A 20,898-nucleotide genomic window follows, 5' to 3' on the forward strand; every position below is an offset into this window, starting at 1 on the left:
AGGTCGTGCACGGGTCTCCGTCCCCTTTGGCTGGAGGGCTGGTTCGGCCACCGAATGACCCTAGGACCTGTGAGTGGGGGGAAGTCAGGGATGTGGAGCCACAGCCCTGCAGGGTTTCAGCCTTCCTTAGACAGGCGGTCATCACACCCAACACCTTGCTTTATTGTTCTCCGTCCATAGTTTTAGGGGGCAGTTTGGCCACCCTGTTTCGTGGGAGGGTTGTTCTCCACTTTTCATTTGCTTACAGTGTCTCCAGTTTCCTATGAGCAAGTGAATTAATTAATGAATACTCCAACAGACTGTAAGCCTGCCTCAGACAGCCATTCTGATTGTTGGGCTAATTGTTAGCCGGAGTTTCTGGATGTCATTCATTTCAGAATAAGGCTCCTAATTAATCTCAGTGCAGTTCTCACCAGAAGAAAGGCTGATACGGAGAAACATCCCCAATTACCATGAGAAAGGAAATGTCAAGAGCCCCATTGAGTTTTCCTGGCACCCACCCTTGTCTCAGATGAAAACCGCCATTACCGCAAGGAGGCTGCCTAGACCGACCCTGAAAACTGGAGAGTGTAAGAGCAGGAGGAGCCCCCGACCACACAAACCCAGCTCGGGGAGGAACCTGCTCGTGGCTGCACCCTCTTTTTTAATAGTACCAATTATGTTTCCCAAAATGACGTAGAGAATCTCGGAGCTGTGTACTACATCGGAGGCAGAAATTCCTGTGCTGTCCCAGGAGCAGCAGGGCAGTTTTTATCTGGAAAAGCTAAAGGTCTCCCTTTTGTGTGTGTTTTTGTGCCTGCAGGACAAAAGATCCTTCATCACCGAAGTGACGTTTTAGAAACAGTGGTCCTGATCAACCCTTCTGATGAAGCAGTCAGCACTGAGGTAAGCATTCAGCTCTGTAGAATCTGGGGCCAGGCCCCACACACTGGCTAGGGACCCAGTGGATTAGAAGGGCTGGCAAATGGGGGCAGGAGAGGGTCACAACAGAGAGAAGTTCTGGGTTAAGAGGTCTTTCTTAACCCCCCACTAAGTGGTTGGTTCTCTGCATCGGTACCACCCAGACTGCTCCTCTTGATAAGGACAAAGTGGAAGATAGTAGCTGGAACTGTAAGATTTTGTCCAGGCAAGGCAGTATGAATTTGGGGTGTTTATGAGGGGGGTGGTGGGGAGTGCTGCTGGGATGGAGTCTGATAGGGATGTGGATGTATTAGGGGAAATAGACACAAGCCCTCAGGCTGGAACATACAGGACAAGCCTGGAGAACAATGGCATCTCAAGAATGGCAACCCAGTGCAAGCCCCATTCAGAGCCTTCCTGCACACTCCTATCGCTGTGGAAAGGCAGCCTAGCATAGTGGTCAGAAGCATGGGCTGGCGCCAGGCCACCTGGGTTCATAATCCCACATCTGCCTCTTACTAGCTGGGAGCCTCAAGCAAGCTATTTACTGTCTTTGTCTCAGTTTGCACCTCTGTAAAATGGAGGTCATAATAGTTTCTACATTTAATGTTCATATTTAATGTTGTGCTTAGAAGTACCAAGTGCTTAGAACAGAGCATGGCACATAATGACTGAAATGTAAATATTAGCTGTGATTGTTACTATTACCACTGTATGAAACTGTTGCTATGGAGAGTAACTGGGTATTTCGGAGCCCAGTGTGACATAAGAACTTGGTTGAAGCCAAGAGTCCCTGGTCACCCAGGCCAGAGGAGCTGCTGTCACTCCACTTTCCACTTCCTTTATTACAGTTGAGCACTTTTGAGATTGAGTTGCTTCTTGGACATTAAAGTAGCCAAAGTCCCTGGGAGCCTCCATTATTTGCAGTGTCCCTTCTACCCACACTTTGAGCATCTCTGTGACTGTATCCTGTTTTTGTAAGTGGAGATATAATTCAAGGACCATAAAATCTATCCCTTTAAAGTATGTAATTCGGTGGTCTTTAGTGTATTTACAAAGTTTTGCAACCATCACCCCTATCTAATTCCAGAACGTGTCTTTCATGCCCCCAAAGCCCTGAGCTCATGGGCAGTCACTCTCCATTCTTCCCCAGTGCTGACAACCGCGAACCTGCCTGTCCTGATTTGCCAGTTCTGGACATTTCATATAAATATAATCATATACTATGTGGCCTTGTGTGTCTGGCTTATTTTAGCCTAACAATTTCAGGGGTCATCCATGTCGTAGCATGTGTCAGGACTGCATTCATTTTTGGGGCTGAACAGTGCCAGTGTATGGATAGCCCACATCTGTGCATCCATTCCTCAGTTGATGGACACTTGAGTTGCTGCCACTTTTTGACTGTCATGATGTCACCTGTTCTGACTTACTTCTGCCTGCTTTAGATCAGCAGGGCCTCTGACAATGCATGAAGGTGCAAAGCTGAGGAAAGTGATGGGATAGCAATCTCTGTTACTAACAGAGTCAGGAAGTAATTACAACTTGAAAAAAGCTGGAGAATTACAGCCTGTGCAACGTGGTGAAACCCCATCTCTACCAAAAATACAAAAAATTAGCCGGGCATGGTGTTGCATGCCCATGGTCCCAGCTACTCAGGAGGCTGAGATGGGAGGATTGCTTGAACCCAGGAGGCGGAGGTTGCAGTGAGCCGAGATGGCACCACTGCACTCCAGCCTGAGCAACAGATTGAGACCCTGTCTCAAAAGGAAAAAAAAAAAAATAATAAGCTGGAGGATTAATATATGTCCAGGCAAACTGCCCAGAAGAGTTGTGAGAAAGGAAAAATATGGAATTTTATAAAAGGAATCCAGGCTTGCCTGTGGAGCAGATGGGGCTGAAACAATTACTTAGGTACATGTGTTTTTTCCATGATTAGACTGTGGGGTTCTTGGGTAAGGGGTCATGGTCTGTTTACTTTTGTATCCTCCCCTCAGTGCCTAACATGATGCCTGGCAAGTAGTATGTGCTGAACATTCATGAACTGGGCTCAGAATAGATACCTTGGTGCTTTGGAGTGGTGTTTGCTGAAGGATGGCTGGCTTCCTGCCACTTAAAAGTTCACAGAGTTCTTCAGTGCAAACCATTTGCAATTCTCTCAAAGACTGCTACATAGGGGCAGCCTTTTCTTTCTATTCAATGACAAGCACCTTACTGATGCCATTGGAAACTGCACTTGGAGCTGTGTGCTTGCTGCACGCCTTGGAAGGGAAGAGATGCCATATGGGAGGGGTTGGTTTGGGACCCTAGTTTGGAAGCCCGTGCTTCCTGAGGAGGCCACTGGGGAACCTGGACTATACATGGTGATTCAGCCTGTGAGATAGTTCCAAGTCTTCCCTGGTTTCGCAGACCACGTGCTGCTAGCAGACATTTCTAACAGCTGTGGAACGAATGATTACCAGCTGTGAAGGCTGCTTTGAAAAAGAGGAGGAAGCTAGGGGGAGAAAGTCAACTATTGCTACTTTCTTGGTTGTAGAGAAACTTTGAAAATGGCATTCATGGGCAAACTGATAACTACGCTTATTGGCTTTGTGGATGATCCTACAGCCAGGGATCCATTCAACCCTCCAGTGCTCTTCTGGCCTCCAGGAGAAATTAGACCTTTGGGGAATGAATGCTTTTTGCTGGTAATAAACTCCCATGGCCCCGAAGGCTAGCCCTGTCCTGGCGGTGGGACGGCAGCACTGCCCGCGGCTCAGGGCCTACGGTCTGTGCTTTATTGCAGGTGCGTTTAATGATCACTGATGCTGCCCGACACAAACTGCTCGTGCTGACTGGGCAGTGCTTTGAAAACACCGGAGAGCTCATTCTCCAGTCCGGCTCTTTCTCCTTCCAGAACTTCATAGAGATTTTCACCGACCAAGAGGTAGGTTCATGTCTGAGAATATCTGTGTTTCTGGTGGCTTGGTTGCCTTCGGTTCCTCTTTGAGAGCACTGGGGGAGACAGAAGAAGAAGGGAAGGTAAATTCACAGCTCTCCTGAAATAAGCAAAACTGCATGCTCTAAAATACTTTATTTTTGTGGCTCATTGCCAAAATAATTTAGAGCACTCATTTACAATTAATTGGAATAATTCTTAATGTGCCTGAGATATAGATGGGAAGGATTGAAACAGTCAACACTTTACAGATGGTCAAAATGATGGAGAAACTTGAAATGTCAGAGCCCAAAAGAAAACCTATGTTTCCTGTTTTCTGAAATAATACTCCAAAGATATCTTGGGCTTTTGGCACCACCTTTTCCAGGCCTAATTATTTCAGATTTTTCTTACTTTAATGCCTGGTCCCAATGTTTGAACTTGGGCTGTTTGAACAGCCCACAAAAGAGAGAGGGCTCTACAAAAGGAGGCACGTAGGAAAATGGGGCACGTCTGTGACCCAAAAAAAAACATGGCTAAAGTAGCTGGACTGAAGCTGGGTCATTCGTATTTCTAATGCGTATCTTATTCAAAGATGACACATGTGAAGTGTTGAAAACTGTGTGAAGTGGCCGGGCGCGGTGGCTCAAGCCTGTAATCCCAGCACTTTGGGAGGCCGAGATGGGCGGATCACGAGGTCAGACCATCCTGGCTAACACGGTGAAACCCCGTCTCTACTAAGAAATACAAAAAATAGCCGGGCGAGGTGGCAGCGCCTGTAGTCCCAGCTACTCGGGAGGCTGAGGCCGGAGAATGGCGTGAACCCGGGAGGCGGAGCTTGCAGTGAGCTGAGATCCGGCCACTGCACTCCAGCCTGGGCTACAGAGCGAGACTCCGTCTCAAAAAAAAAAAGAAAACTGTGTGAAGTTAGCAGTATTTGGTCAAATGAGATCAAAGATTTTGATGTGCTTATTTCTGCTTGGGAATTTATCCTGGCCGGGAAACTTTCCAAAGTAATGCACCTTGTTTATCTAGGTTATATATTTATAGCAGTTACAGATACAATTCAGACCAATCCCCATAGTAGGTTGGGGCCTGCCTGTGGCCGATAGCAGATTTCTACATGGAGGGACTGAGGGATGTTCTGATAAGAAGAGTTACCAAGTCTGTTTAAAACTGTCTTCCTGAGATGGCGGCTTGTCCATCTCATGTGTACTGCGAAGGGCCACGTGTCCTTCTGCACTTAATCTTCCTTGGCCCTGTGGTTCAGAGAGAGCTCTGTTTGTACTTTTCATCACTGGCAAGAACTGTAAGCACACTGCCCAACTTCATCTGGGTCACCTGGAAGCTTCTTTAAAAACACTGATCAGATGGCATAATACTGTTCACTCTCCAGCCACTGGGGAGGGGAGAATGCAAAACTGTGAAAAGGAACATTTTTGAAGCCCCAGCTTTCAGAAGGTGTGGCATCATCTGCATCTTGAAACACACGCCAGGACGGGATCCCCCAGGCAGGCAGCTCCTTTCTGAGAGGCTTCAGAGCTCACTCCCAGTTGGTTCATCTTTACCACTTCAAATTGCAAGCTTTGGCCCTGTCTTCCTCCAAGGCCACTAGAGTTCACGCGTCTTGCCTCATTTGTCTCGGTATCCATTGCACCTGCACGTAGTAAAGGCCTAGTAAGCCACTGTTCGATTGCATTGAAATTCCAAAGCTAGGGCTACAATTCTCACTCTGCCTACTGTCCTGAAGTTGTTGTTTGATCACTATAATGTCAGAATCTTTTGCAAGATTATGTCCCCATGTGCATGTTGTACCCAGAGGCAGGTAGGTGGGCATTTGTCTAGTAGCTGTGGGATCACACACATTATTAGCATCTTGCCTCAGGGAAGAGAGAAAGCTGCAGAAGGCTGGAAGGGGCCCAATGACATGGTGAGCAGTTAAGTGGCAGGCTTGTAGCTCATTTGCATGCACATGGGCACTTTCCACATTCCTGTGCAGTTCTGTAGTTATTTTCTAGTGGTTGGTTTCTACCCAAGTGATTGGTTTGTCTTTTTTTGCTGAAAAACCAAGCAAAGGAAATATGTAAAGAAAAGTGTTTGTCATTGCCAAGATTTTCAATAAGGAAGTAACACAATTTGGCATATTTGCATCTCAGATAATATCTCCCCTTCCCCTTCTTTAAATAAGGTTGTTATGAAGATTGCTGCTTATTCATTTTTACTAGATTATGGAAGCAAAATTTTAGCACCATGGGCTGTGCATGTGTCAGATTTTGCCACTAACTACAGAAAAAGAAAATTGCCCTAACTGAAGAACTCGAGTTCCATGGAAGGGCAGATTCCCCAGGGTTTATAATTATTGGGGTAGGTTCTGGAGGACACACATTTTGATTATACTCAGGTATCATGTCATGTTCTCTTCCGCCACCCACAAACCCCCATGCTGGTACTTTTGAAAAAGCAATAGTTAATACATAATGAAAAGGATCTCTAGGATTTTTCCTAACAGACTAGATCAATGGTGTCAGTGTGGTGGGGGAAGGCAAGGGACATTGGGTCAAATTCACTCTTCCTCCTGCCCCAATGAAAGTAACTCAGCCTTTATCTATTTTACATTGTGGACTTTGAAGAAAGGATGCCACAGCTAAAGTGAATTGAAAATCACTGGACTGGACCAGTGGTTATCAGCCTTTTGGAGCTAGGATTGCCCATTGTTGCCTTGGAAAAAGGGTTGAGTAACTGAATAACAAACAGACCTTGAAGACCACTTGGTGTCCAGCCCTGTTCCTTTTATCCAGTCCTTGAAACATACTAGTTAACTCCAGGGAAACCAAAACCACAATTTGGGACAAACAAAAATGATACTTTTTAAAAAATGTAAGAACAGCTAAAAATAAATAGACTGAAAAAATAGAACTATCAGTACACTTTGAGCTTCAGGGTTTTGGAGTCTCAATCACCGGAGATCAACTAACAAAACCAGAACTAACAGACAGTGCTATTGTCTGGCTGACCCCACTCCTCCCTGAAATCCAGGGATGGTGAAATCATCATCTCCTGGGGGCATTTTTCAGTCTCTCTGTTGGAAAGTTTTTCCTTATTTGTCTCATTGTATCTTCAAGGAAGTGATGTGATCCCTTTCCCACCTACAGTGTCTTAGATACCCTTCACCAACACTGCCAATTTTTTCCCTTTTAGATTAATCATCTTCAATTTTTACCCACAGTTCTTCAAAACCCTGCTCGCTGTCCTTCAAATGTGTTCCTCTGTCAAGAAAGGGAGGCAAAGGCCAGGTGCTGTGGCCCATGCCTGTAATCCCAGTACTTTGGGAGGCCAAAGTGGGAGGATCACGCAAGGCCAGGAGTTCTAGGCTCCACTGAGCTATAATCTGCACTGCACTCTAGCCTGGGCAACAGAGCAAGATTCTGTCTCTTAAAAAAATAAAAAACCCAACTATACTTAAAACATTAAAAAAATAAAAAGGAGAGGAGATGGGATGGGTATGGGGGGAATTCAGGAGTTTAATCCTGGTCATGTTTTAGTGCCTTGAAATCAGACAGTTGGATTTATGAGAACAGAGCTCAGGGAACTCAGAGTTGGGCTGGAGGTATTAATTTGGAATCCATTAGCATATTAGAGGTATTTAAAGCCCAGAAGATAGATGATGTGACCTAGAGTGAGAAATATTTTAAGAAGAGAAAGGGGCCCAGGTCCAGTGTTGAGAGGTCATGAGGCCAAGAGGAAGGAGCCAGTAAGGGAGACTTATTTCAGGTTTTTGCTTGTTGGTCTAATTTCTCTAAAATGTCATGACTCAGACTGGACACCCTATTTCAGGAGTCATTTGACCATGTTAGGATTGTGAGAGTCGATAATGTCTATAGTTTTCAGTACAATCTTCTATTAAAGAAGTCTAAAAGTGACTTTTGACCATCACCATACACCATCAAATTTCAATGGGGAAGAGATGCAGGCTTTGAGGGGCTCTACAATTTATATAATTTAAGGGCTCTTTTTTAAGAAAAATGAAACAATTATTAATACAGAATTAAGTACAGGGCCATGCCAATGAGGTACCTTGAAGTTTAAGCTTCTTTGGCTTCATGATAAATCCATTTGACCATCTACTAAAATCCCTGAGTCTTTTCCATGGATATTATTGTTAAGCCACATCTCCCAATCCTGTAGTTAACCCTGCTGGTTTATTGAACCTTACATTTATCCCTTTAAAATGCCATCCTGTTAGAGTTGACTTAGCCACCATCATCCCCATGTCAAGAGCTTTTATAAATACCTTAATTCGGCCATCCCACATTTTGCTGTCTCTCATTTTCATACAATCCACAGATATACGCATGACTTCACCATTTTCATCCAAGTGAATACAGGCCAGGTAATGAGACTTGAGGCCGCCCATCATAGACCTCCCTCCAGGTTGACATTAAGCAGCACTAGTTATATGGCTGGCTGGAAATCCACCTAATTCTGCTATCACACTGTTCAGGGATCCTATTAAATGTCTTGCTAAAGCCCAGAGATACACTGTCTACTGTATTTCCTCATCAGCCAAGCAAGTAACCTAATCAAAAAGGAAATGTAGTTAGCAGGCCATGGTTTAGAAATTCACATCTTGTTTCATTAATATCATCTGCAGTAAAACCGTTTATTTATTATATCTTCCTTCCTCTTCCAGTATGCCTGCATTTAATCAGAAAAAGTAATTCACAAAAAAGATTATCTTTGTCCCAAAGCATATTCCTCCCAGTTGCATCTGTCATCCAATTTTGCAAGAACCAGGGTAGCACTCAGTGTGGTTACATCTGAAGCACCCACTCCAAGAAGACAACATGTGTTGAACGGCCAAGTTTGGCACACAGATCAACAAACATCTCCTGAGCCTGATAATGTATTGAGGAAACAAAGATAACTAAAATACAAAGATACAGAAGATATATTTCCTGCTATCAGATATGTTTAGAGTAGTGGGTTATAATAGGTACCATTTACCATGATGATGATTTCCCAATTTGTTCAGAAGAAGCCTCAGTTTCCAAGTCTAAGAACTAGTCACAAGTTTCCTTCCCACTCTTAACATTGTTGGACCTCCTTATGGTTCTCATCTATTCATTGAATAAGCTTGATTGGGTGCTGCCTTGGGCTGGCCACTCTTAAGACCCTGTCTTTGCCCTTGAGGTACTCTCTACTCTGGAGTTGGCCCACAGGTCTGGAAAGAGGCTGTGGGGGAAAACACAGGCTTCATTCTGTTGTGTAGTTCCAAGGATGTAGGAGTTGTTCTTCCTCCTCTTCCCTCTGCCCAATTCCATCTGTCTGTTTTATGACTGAGGGCTCTGTCCAGCCCTGTCTCTGCATTCTTGTCTCATCATTCAGAGTGTGCTGCTACTTCTTTGGAGGGACCAGATTTTCCATCTCCAGAAAGAAACCTGTCAAAGCAATGCTGGCTTTCTTTTCTGCTTTGCCTTGTACATCACGGTTGTTCATTCACCAGTGTCTCTTGGCTATCTTTCATGACCTCTGACTTCTCAGAATTCTGTGCAATCTTGTTTTGTTTTGGGGTCATTTCCTGCATTTCATAGAAATTCTCTGGATAGAGGCAAGAAGAGGAAAAGTAGGAAGATATTCCTTAAGTCTTTCTACCTTCTGCTTCAACCTGGTGATTACATACTTTACATAAAAAGAGCTAGTGATTGAATGCCCCCTACTAACAGCTGGATTATACTCTTGGCTGCCACACCTCTCAGCTAGGGTGGAATTTCAAAAATTAAAATGAACTAAACTTAATTTTTAAATTTCACTATTAAAGATTCAGCAGTTATCCTAGATTTGCCTCCTAAAATGTATTATAAAACATGAAGAGTTTGTAAGTGCTCTGTATGAAAATTGGGATCTAGAGACTTTTAATTGTGCTACCATGATTGTGATGAGGGTCTCTGCTAGTTACTGCACAAGAAGCCATATTCGATGCCCTGTGTTTGCATTGGCCTGCAAATCATTGGAGCAAAGATGCCTGTCCCCTCCACCCAAAGATGGTTACCATTTGCTTTTTCACTTTTCTTAGCTCCCAAAATGGAGTTGAGTCTTATCCTTTTTATAGAAAATTGTAAAGTCACAGAAAAACAACAAAGTTTTATTATTTTGTTATTTTGCGACCCTCTACATAAAATGTTATGCTTAGGACTAATATGCTAACAAAACAGAAATGACTATTTTACTGCAACGTTGCAGTCAAATACAGGAAAATTCAGATTCTATAAATTATTCTTACAAACATTCATAATAGTAGCCTCAGAATGCTGATAGCCAGGAGACAGAGGAAACTAATCTAATACTAGAAAGTAAGAGTTCAGACCTGCTGGCTCAGGGATGCCTGGACCAAATGAAACCTTGGCTTTAACCCTTGATCATTTGTCATCCAGAACACAGAGCCCTTTTCAGTCAAAACTCTGAGCTGATTTGTGAGCTTTACTGAGACGGAAAGAAGATTGGAGTTGATGGCATGGTTCTCCATCACTAATTTGCTAGGCTAAGGCCATGAAATATGTGGCCATAATATGGAGTGAGAGAGAAAGTAGTGTTTTTATTAAACCATAATTTCTGTTTTGGTCCTGATTTGCTTTTCTGTGTTTACATCCTTGGGAAGTACTAAACAATGTGTTGAAAAATGTTTCAGCCACATTTGATCTCAGCTGCTCACACCCAACTTGCCCTGAAAAGAATGGGAGCAGTAAGAGAACAGAGTGGCTCACTGTGGAGTTAAATATGAGCAAATGGGGAACAGGTTTGGCCACTGGCTTTTATAATTATCCAACCACTTTAATGTCATGGCTTTAATAAAAAAGCATTTGTATCTGCAGAGAATCTTCTGGGTGACCCCCTCATGTTTTAATCAGTGTGCACTGATACCAGAAACCAGTAACTTTTTGCAGTAACAGGCAATCCATAACTTCTTGTCTCCTATGGGGAAAAACCCACCAAGGTTTTTTCCTTTTTACATACAGATTCTAAAAGGAGGCCGCAACAAGTGCCCTGTTAATCTGAATTTCTTTGAGGTGTCAATCAGGCCTTTTTTTTTTTTTCCGCCAAGTCTAGTGGAATAAAAGAAAAATTTTTTATTAGTGATGAAATGACTCAGACAGCTTTCTCTTGATATAGTTTAATGTTTTTTAAAGGGCATCTTTGCCTTTACTCTAGGGATAATATTCAAAGTGTTTCATAACCACTGCAGCACAATCCCCAATTGCTCAGGTGGTCACTGGTCTTAGAACTGGAGCAGAGTTCTGGCATTCCCCTGCTGGGCAGGAATAGATGGTGGAGGGGTTGTCGGGGAGGTGCCAGGGTGAGTGGGTGCTGGTTGAGGTAGAAGCCAGTAGTAGCGGGGCTCAGGACAAAGGGTTGTTCACCTTCTAGTAGGGAAGTGTTTCAGCATTTAAGCAACCAGCATCGCTACATGAGTGCATGTCTGAAACTGGTCCTATGTGCATCCTGTGATCCTAGAACACATAGTTATAGCTGGAGATGATGGATTAGTGATGATAATCACTTACACCTTTTCTTTCTTTCTTTCTTTTTTTTAAAACCCAGATCGGGGAGTTACTAAGCACCACCCATCCTGCTAACAAAGCCAGCTTAACCCTGTTCTGTCCTGAAGAAGGGGACTGGAAGAACTCCAATCTTGACAGACACAATCTCCAAGATTTCATCAATATTAAACTCAATTCAGCTTCTATCTTGCCAGAAATGGAAGGACTTTCTGAGTTTACTGAGTATCTCTCAGAATCAGTTGAAGTCCCATCTCCCTTTGACATCCTGGAACCTCCCACATCGGGTGGATTTCTGAAGCTCTCCAAGCCCTGCTGTTATATTTTTCCAGGAGGGAGGGGAGATTCTGCCTTGTTTGCAGTGAATGGTTTCAATATGCTCATCAATGGCGGATCGGAGAGAAAATCCTGCTTCTGGAAGCTCATCCGACACTTAGACCGAGTGGACTCCATCCTACTTACCCACATTGGGGATGACAATTTACCTGGAATAAACAGCATGCTACAGCGGAAAATTGCAGAGCTCGAGGAAGAACAGTCCCAGGGCTCCACCACAAATAGTGACTGGATGAAAAACCTCATCTCCCCTGACTTAGGAGTTGTATTTCTCAATGTACCTGAAAATCTCAAAAATCCAGAGCCAAACATCAAGATGAAGAGAAGCATAGAAGAAGCATGCTTCACTCTCCAGTACCTAAACAAATTGTCCATGAGACCAGAACCTCTGTTTAGAAGTGTAGGCAATACTATTGATCCTGTCATTCTCTTCCAAAAAATGGGAGTGGGTAAACTTGAGATGTATGTGCTTAATCCAGTCAAGAGCAGCAAGGAAATGCAGTATTTTATGCAGCAGTGGACTGGCACCAACAAAGACAAGGCTGAACTCATTCTGCCTAATGGTCAAGAAGTAGATCTCCCGATTTCCTACTTAACTTCAGTCTCATCTTTGATTGTGTGGCATCCAGCAAACCCTGCGGAAAAAATCATCCGAGTCCTGTTTCCTGGGAACAGCACCCAATACAACATCCTGGAAGGGTTGGAAAAACTCAAACATCTAGACTTTCTGAAGCAGCCGCTGGCCACCCAAAAGGATCTCACTGGCCAGGTGCCCACTCCTGTGGTGAAACAAACAAAACTGAAACAGAGGGCTGATAGCCGAGAAAGTCTGAAGCCAGCCACAAAACCACTTCCTAGCAAATCCGTGCGCAAGGAGTCAAAAGAAGAAACCCCTGAGGTCGCAAAAGTGAATCACGTGGAAAAGCCACCCAAAGTTGAAAGCAAAGAAAAGGTAACAGTGAAAAAAGACAAGCCAGTAAAAACAGAGACCAAACCTTCAGTGACTGAAAAGGAGGTTCCCAGCAAAGAAGAGCCATCTCCAGTGAAGGCCGAGGTGGCTGAGAAGCAAGCCACAGATGTCAAACCCAAAGCCGCCAAGGAGAAGACGGTGAAAAAGGAAACAAAGGCAAAGCCTGAAGACAAGAAAGAGGAGAAGGAAAAGCCAAAGAAAGAAGTGGCTAAAAAGGAGGACAAAACACCTATCAAGAAGGAGGAAAAACCAAAAAAGGAAGAGGTGAAAAAAGAAGTCAAAAAAGAAATCAAGAAAGAAGAGAAAAAAGAACTCAAGAAAGAGGTTAAGAAAGAAACACCGCTGAAGGAAGCCAAGAAGGAAGTTAAGAAGGAAGAGAAGAAGGAAGTGAAAAAGGAAGAAAAGGAACCCAAAAAAGAAATTAAGAAGCTCCCTAAAGATGCAAAGAAATCATCTACTCCTCTATCTGAAGCAAAAAAACCAGCTGCTTTAAAACCAAAAGTACCCAAGAAGGAAGAGCCTGTCAAGAAAGATTCTGTTGCCACCGGGAAGCCAAAGGAGAAGGGGAAAATAAAAGTCATTAAGAAGGAAGGCAAGGCCACAGAGGCTGTCGCTGCAGCTGTCGGCACTGGAGCTGCCACAGCAGCCGTGGTGGCGGCAGCTGGAATAGCGGCCACTGGCCCTGCCAAAGAACTTGAAGCTGAGAGGTCCCTTATGTCATCTCCTGAGGATCTAACCAAGGACTTTGAAGAGTTAAAGGCTGAAGAGGTCGATGTAACAAAGGACATCAAGCCTCAGCTGGAGCTAATCGAAGATGAAGAGAAACTGAAGGAAACCGAGCCAGTCGAAGCCTACGTCATCCAGAAGGAGACAGAAGTCACCAAAGGTCCTGCCGAGTCCCCTGATGAGGGAATCACCACCACTGAAGGGGAAGGCGAATGTGAACAGACACCTGAGGAGCTGGAGCCCGTCGAGAAGCAGGGAGTAGACGACATTGAAAAATTTGAAGATGAAGGAGCGGGTTTTGAAGAATCCTCAGAGACTGGAGACTATGAAGAGAAGGCAGAAACTGAGGAGGCTGAGGAGCCAGAAGAGGATGGGGAGGAACACATATGTGTGAGCGCCTCTAAGCACAGCCCTACTGAGTATGAGGAAAGTGCCAAGGCGGAGGCTGATGCATACATCAGGGAGAAGAGGGAGTCTGTGGCCAGTGGGGATGACCGAGCTGAAGAAGACATGGATGAGGCCATTGAGAAAGGAGAGGCTGAACAATCTGAGGAGGAGGCTGATGAGGAGGACAAAGCTGAAGATGCCAGAGAGGAGGAATATGAGCCGGAAAAAATGGAAGCTGAAGACTATGTGATGGCTGTGGTCGACAAGGCTGCAGAGGCTGGTGGTGCCGAGGAGCAGTATGGATTCCTCACCACACCAACCAAGCAACCAGGAGCCCAGTCTCCTGGCCGAGAACCTGCATCTTCAATTCATGATGAGACTTTGCCTGGAGGTTCAGAGAGCGAGGCCACAGCTTCTGATGAGGAGAATCGAGAAGACCAGCCTGAGGAATTCACTGCCACCTCTGGCTACACTCAGTCTACTATTGAGATATCCAGTGAGCCTACCCCCATGGATGAGATGTCTACCCCTCGAGATGTGATGAGCGATGAGACCAACAATGAAGAGACGGAGTCCCCTTCTCAGGAATTTGTAAATATCACCAAATACGAGTCTTCATTGTATTCTCAGGAATACTCTAAACCTGCTGATGTTACACCACTCAACGGATTTTCTGAAGGATCAAAAACAGATGCCACTGATGGCAAGGATTACAATGCTTCAGCCTCTACCATATCACCACCCTCTTCCATGGAGGAAGACAAATTCAGCAGATCTGCTCTACGTGACGCTTACTGCTCTGAAGTGAAAGCCAGCACCACGTTGGACATCAAAGATACCATCTCAGCTGTTTCAGGTGGAAAGCTCAGCCCATCAAAGAGCCCATCCCTGAGTCCATCTCCACCATCACCCTTAGAAAAGACCCCCCTGGGTGAACGTAGTGTGAACTTCTCTCTGACGCCCAATGAGATTAAAGTCTCTGCAGAGGCAGAAGTAGCCCCGGTGTCTCCTGAGGTAACCCAAGAAGTAGTTGAAGAACATTGTGCTAGTCCTGAGGACAAGACTCTGGAAGTGGTGTCACCATCTCAGTCTGTGACTGGCAGTGCTGGTCACACACCTTACTATCAATCTCCCACCGATGAGAAATCCAGTCACCTCCCTACAGAAGTAATCGAGAAACCACCAGCAGTTCCAGTGAGTTTTGAAATCAGTGATGCCAAAGATGACAGTGAAAGAGCTTCAGTAAGCCCCATGGATGAGCCCGTGCCTGACTCAGAGTCTCCTATTGAAAAAGTTTTGTCTCCTTTACGCAGCCCGCCCCTCATTGGATCTGAGTCTGCCTACGAAAGTTTTCTAAGTGCTGATGACAAGGCTTCTGGCAGAGGTGCCGAAAGCCCCTTTGAAGAAAAGAGTGAAAAACAAAGCTCTCCAGACCAAGTAAGTCCAGTTTCTGAAATGACTTCCACTAGTCTTTACCAAGACAAACAGGAAGGGAAAAGCACAGACTTTGTACCAATAAAAGAAGACTTTGGCCAAGAAAAGAAAACTGATGATGTTGAAGCCACGAGTTCTCAACCAGCACTGGCTCTGGATGAAAGGAAATTAGGAGATGTTTCTCCCACACAAATAGATGTCAGTCAGTTTGGATCTTTTAAAGAAGACACTAAGATGTCCATTTCTGAAGGTACTGTCTCAGACAAGTCAGCTACTCCTGTTGATGAGGGTGTAGCGGAAGACACATACTCTCATATGGAGGGTGTGGCCTCAGTGTCCACAGCCTCAGTGGCTACGAGCTCGTTTCCAGAGCCAACAACAGATGATGTGTCTCCTTCTCTGCATGCTGAGGTTGGCTCCCCACATTCCACAGAAGTAGATGACTCCCTTTCAGTGTCTGTTGTGCAAACACCTACCACATTCCAGGAAACAGAAATGTCTCCATCTAAAGAAGAATGCCCAAGACCGATGTCAATTTCCCCACCAGACTTCTCCCCTAAAACTGCAAAGTCCAGGACACCCGTTCAAGATCACAGATCTGAACAGTCCTCAATGTCTATTGAATTTGGCCAAGAATCTCCTGAGCACTCCCTTGCTATGGACTTCAGTCGACAGTCTCCAGATCATCCTACAGTGGGTGCAGGTGTGCTTCACATCACTGAAAATGGGCCAACTGAAGTAGACTACAGTCCTTCTGACATGCAGGACTCCAGTTTATCACATAAGATACCACCTATGGAGGAGCCGTCCTATACCCAAGATAATGATCTTTCTGAGCTCATCTCAGTATCTCAGGTAGAGGCCTCCCCATCCACCTCTTCTGCTCATACCCCTTCTCAGATCGCTTCTCCTCTCCAAGAAGATACTCTATCTGATGTTGCTCCTCCGAGAGATATGTCCTTATATGCCTCACTCACCTCTGAAAAAGTGCAAAGTCTGGAAGGAGAGAAGCTTTCTCCAAAATCTGATATCTCTCCACTCACCCCACGAGAGTCCTCTCCTTTATATTCACCTACTTTTTCAGATTCTACCTCTGCAGTCAAAGAGAAAACAGCAGCTTGCCACACTTCCTCTTCTCCACCCATAGATGCAGCATCCGCAGAGCCCTATGGCTTCCGTGCCTCAGTGTTATTTGATACCATGCAACACCATCTAGCCTTGAATAGAGATTTGGCCACACCTGGCCTGGAGAAGGACAGTGGAGGGAAGACACCTGGTGACTTTAGCTATGCCTATCAAAAGCCTGAGAAAACAACTAGGTCCCCAGATGAAGAAGATTATGACTACGAGTCTTATGAGAAGACCACCCGGACCTCAGATGTGGGCGGCTATTACTATGAGAAGATAGAGAGAACCACAAAATCCCCAAGTGACAGTGGCTACTCCTATGAGACCATTGGGAAAACCACCAAGACCCCTGAAGATGGCGACTATTCCTATGAAATTATTGAGAAGACCACACGGACCCCTGAAGAGGGTGGGTACTCATATGACATAAGTGAAAAGACCACCAGCCCCCCTGAAGTGAGTGGTTACAGCTATGAAAAGACTGAGAGGTCTAGAAGGCTTCTGGATGACATCAGCAATGGCTATGATGACTCTGAGGATGGTGGCCACACACTTGGGGACCCCAGCTACTCTTATGAGACCACTGAGAAAATTACCAGTTTCCCTGAGTCTGAAAGTTACTCCTATGAGACAGCTACAAAGACGACACGAACCCCCGATACTTCCACATACTGTTACGAGACTACAGAGAAAATCACTAGAACCCCTCAGGCATCCACATATTCCTACGAGACTTCAGACCTATGCTACACTGCAGAAAAGAAGTCCCCCTCAGAAGCCCGCCAGGATGTCGATTTATGCCTCGTGTCCTCCTGTGAATACAAGCACCCCAAGACAGAGCTTTCACCCTCCTTCATTAATCCCAATCCTCTTGAGTGGTTTGCCAGTGAAGAGCCCACTGAAGAATCTGAAAAGCCCCTCACTCAATCAGGGGGAGCCCCACCGCCTCCAGGAGGAAAGCAACAGGGCCGACAGTGTGATGAAACCCCTCCCACCTCAGTCAGCGAGTCGGCCCCATCCCAGACCGACTCTGATGTTCCCCCGGAGACTGAAGAGTGCCCCTCCATCACGGCTGATGCCAATATCGACTCTGAAGACGAGTCGGAAACCATCCCCACAGATAAAACTGTCACGTACAAACACATAGACCCACCTCCAGCTCCCGTGCAAGACCGCAGCCCTTCGCCACGCCATCCTGATGTGTCCATGGTGGACCCAGAGGCCTTGGCCCTTGAGCAGAACCTGGGCAAAGCTCTAAAGAAAGATCTGAAAGAGAAGACCAAAACCAAAAAGCCAGGTACAAAGACCAAGTCATCTTCACCTGTCAAAAAGAGTGATGGGAAGTCTAAGCCCTTGGCAGCTTCACCAAAACCAGCGGGCTTGAAAGAATCCTCAGATAAGGTGTCCAGGGTGGCTTCTCCTAAGAAGAAAGAATCTGTGGAAAAGGCAGCAAAACCCACCACCACTCCTGAGGTCAAAGCTGCACGTGGGGAAGAGAAGGACAAGGAGACCAAGAATGCTGCCAATGCCTCTGCATCCAAGTCGGCCAAGACCGCCACTGCAGGTAGGTTGAGAAGGCCGGGCATTGGATATATGCCACAACCATTCTACTTAATTTACAACCTTTATATTTCCCTGTTTGGCTTTGTATTGGGAAGATGAGGGAGCACAATTGATGCTTTACCTTCCCTGTACTCTTCTCCTCTGCCCAAAGGTATATGTCTCAGTCCAGTGTGGCCTTAAGGCTTGGAAATAGCTCAGTGTATGGTTCAAAGCAGCTGTGATTCATCACATGGGATTCCTGATTTTGTGCTATTTTGGAACACAGCAACTACAACCCTGTTCTAAATCTTCAGAACCAAGGATGTGTCTTTCAGATGTTTCTGGAAGACTGGTTTCAGCCATGCTGGCCCCAGAATCCAGCAGGGTAACACAGGCCAGGAGCTCCTAAAGGCCTAAGGAGAACCAGAGGTTTCACACCAAGACTGGATCGACCAGTCTAGACTGAAGATTTAGAGTCCTTTTTTAAAAATAATTAAATTTTAAAATTAAAAATTTTTACATTTTTATTTAAAACATAACCAGGTTGGAGATAAATCTTCATTAAAGGCAGTGTTCCATTTTCATGTCAGCCAAAAAGTACTATAATTTCAGGTGACCAGTGAGTATCCAGGGAAAATTAAGAGAAAAACATTGATGACTGTTTTCTTACCCTTCTCTTACCCATGGCCTCATTAGTAGAGACTCAATGCTATTTCAGATGAAAATTCCACTTGGAAGCTGGGTGCATGGCCTCATGCCTGTAATTTCAGAACTTTGGGAGGCTGAGGTAGGAGGTTAGCTTCAGCCCAGGAGGTTGAGACCAGCCTATGCAACATAGCAAGACCCTATCTCCACAAAAAAATGTTTTTAATTAGTTGGGTGTGGTGGCATATGCTTGTAGTCTTAGCCACTTGGGAGGCTGAGGCAGGAGGATCACTTTAGCCCAAGAGGTCAAGGCTGCAGTGAGCCAGAATTGTATGTATCACTGCACTCCAAGCCTAGGCGACGGAGCAAGACCCTGTCTCTCAAAAATAAATAAGCAAATGAAATTCCACTTGGCAAGAGCAGATATCCCTGATTTTTGATCATTCATGTTTTGGTCATGATTCCCAGATTTATCATGTTCTCGGTAATGACCTGGGCTTTTGATGGAACTGGTCTCCGCAGTACTGCTTCATGTTGTTGCTTCACATCAATCACAAGGATTGGCACACATACATTTTATTTGCTTTAGGTAATTATTCAGAGGCTTTAGATCACAATTCACAAAGTAATATAAATGGAGCCAAACATGTGAGGCACAACATAATTTAAGTAACATTGCCCTGATTTATTAGGGAAAATCTGATAGAGTAATCTTTGCAGCTCTCCAATTAGGATTTAGATTTGTTAAAACTACAAGTTTTTACTTTAAACAATATGGAGTATCAATTTTGAGACTCAGTTCTCAGCACATTTGGCCTTTTTACATGCACGTAGAAAATAATCGGAATTTTTTTCATGTTTAAAATGAATGACAAACCACCAGATAATTAACCCTTTCATCTGAAAGAGTTGACAACTGACCTGCACTTAGGGAGAAAACATGAAATCCATGTAAACAGATAAAACCAACTGAAATTTACTCCCAAGTTTGCCAGAACATATACATCCTAACCCACACAATTGACTTTTTAAAAAAACTTTTTGGACATTTAAAGAGGTAATTTAAAGGCAAAGTAATAAGTGAAAATGAGTTAATTTTCATTTATTTTGGAGATGCTTTTAGATGTCTACAAAGGCAAAGTTGCAGTACTAATTGACTTTTAAAGCAAACCTGGGCCAACTTTCAGCAGTTCTGTTGGTTTGTGCTTCTGTGAGCAATATTCATTTGATGTTGATGGTAGTGATTTAGAGTAGAGGGGGAAATTGCAGACATGTTTAATTACTGGAAGAACTGTAACTCACAAACTTCTACTACAAGTCAGAATTCTTTAGGAGGCCCCCACTGGGTATTTTGAGGGCTTTCAGCTCAGATTCATTAAAATAACCTATTGATCTATTCATAGAATGAATTAGCTTATCCAATTATTACTTTGGCTGATTCTCACCACTCCCTTACCCCTCTAAAAATAAAACTGGACAGTTGATAGAATTAGCTGGTGGTTTTGAATCTGGGATGATAGTCTTTAAATATCCTATGGAGAAAGAGGATTAAGCATATAAAATCTAGCTGGTGTTTTAATTGGCTTTACAGCAATGAAACCAGCTGCATGTTAGAATCACCTGGGGTGCTTTTAAAAGACAGTAGTGCCAGACCCCAACCCAAACCTACTTAAGTCGGACTCTGGAGAATGAGGCCTGGGTGTCAGTATTAAGCATCCGAGGTGATTCTAATTATGCAGTCAGGCTAAAGAACCACTGCCTCAAAATGCTAGTTCTATTAACGTTTCAAAAGCTTTAAACTTCCTAACTGGAACCAGTTAGTTTTCCCAGGCCTTTGTGATTTGACTGGGGTTTTGGTTGCAGGCTGATATGTCCTGATTAGTTAGGGAAAGCCTGGTCTTTCTGAACCGTCCTTTGCCCAAGTTCGGCATCCGGCCTTGTCTAGGGAAAGAAGCATCAGTTTTCAGAATACTGTGCTAAGGAGAGAATATGGTGTTTCATCAGTTTGTGAGCGAGACTGAGGTGCTGAGGGCCTTGGAAATCATATGGGGTTAAGATCAAAACTATTTACTAAGTGGAACGTTAGGGTATAATACCCAGCTGTGGACAAAATTGCAATCATGAGACGCTAAAGTGGATTACTAAGATAACTTAGCTATGTTTTGCCAAATACAGATGTTTTCTTTTGACTTTTAAAATGTACTTCTTAGATCACTTATCAAATAAAGAAGCACATTAGCAGCTTCTTTAGGAGGGGTATTATATCTAGTGCCATCTTGGGAAAGGCCTTCAAACTCTTCTTGCTTCCTAATGTTGGCTGTCCACAAAGGGAAACCATCCCATTCTTCACTTCTCCTATTGAG

At 44.4% G+C, this 20,898-nt stretch overlaps 1 protein-coding gene across 2 annotated transcripts in view; it reads left to right on the forward strand.

Moving 5' to 3' along the window:
* MAP1B (microtubule associated protein 1B) overlaps positions 1-20,898 on the forward strand; it is a 103,782-nt gene that overhangs the window by 76,649 nt on the left and 6,235 nt on the right. For both annotated transcript variants that reach the window (NM_001265687.1, XM_015140180.3), the window contains 3 exon segments: positions 803-885; positions 3,683-3,823; positions 11,411-17,912. In NM_001265687.1, the coding sequence (NP_001252616.1) occupies positions 803-885; positions 3,683-3,823; positions 11,411-17,912 (6,726 nt within the window).

The sequence above is a fragment of the Macaca mulatta genome, chromosome 6 (genome assembly GCF_049350105.2).
Source record: "Macaca mulatta isolate MMU2019108-1 chromosome 6, T2T-MMU8v2.0, whole genome shotgun sequence".
Taxonomy (NCBI): Eukaryota; Metazoa; Chordata; class Mammalia; order Primates; family Cercopithecidae; genus Macaca; species Macaca mulatta.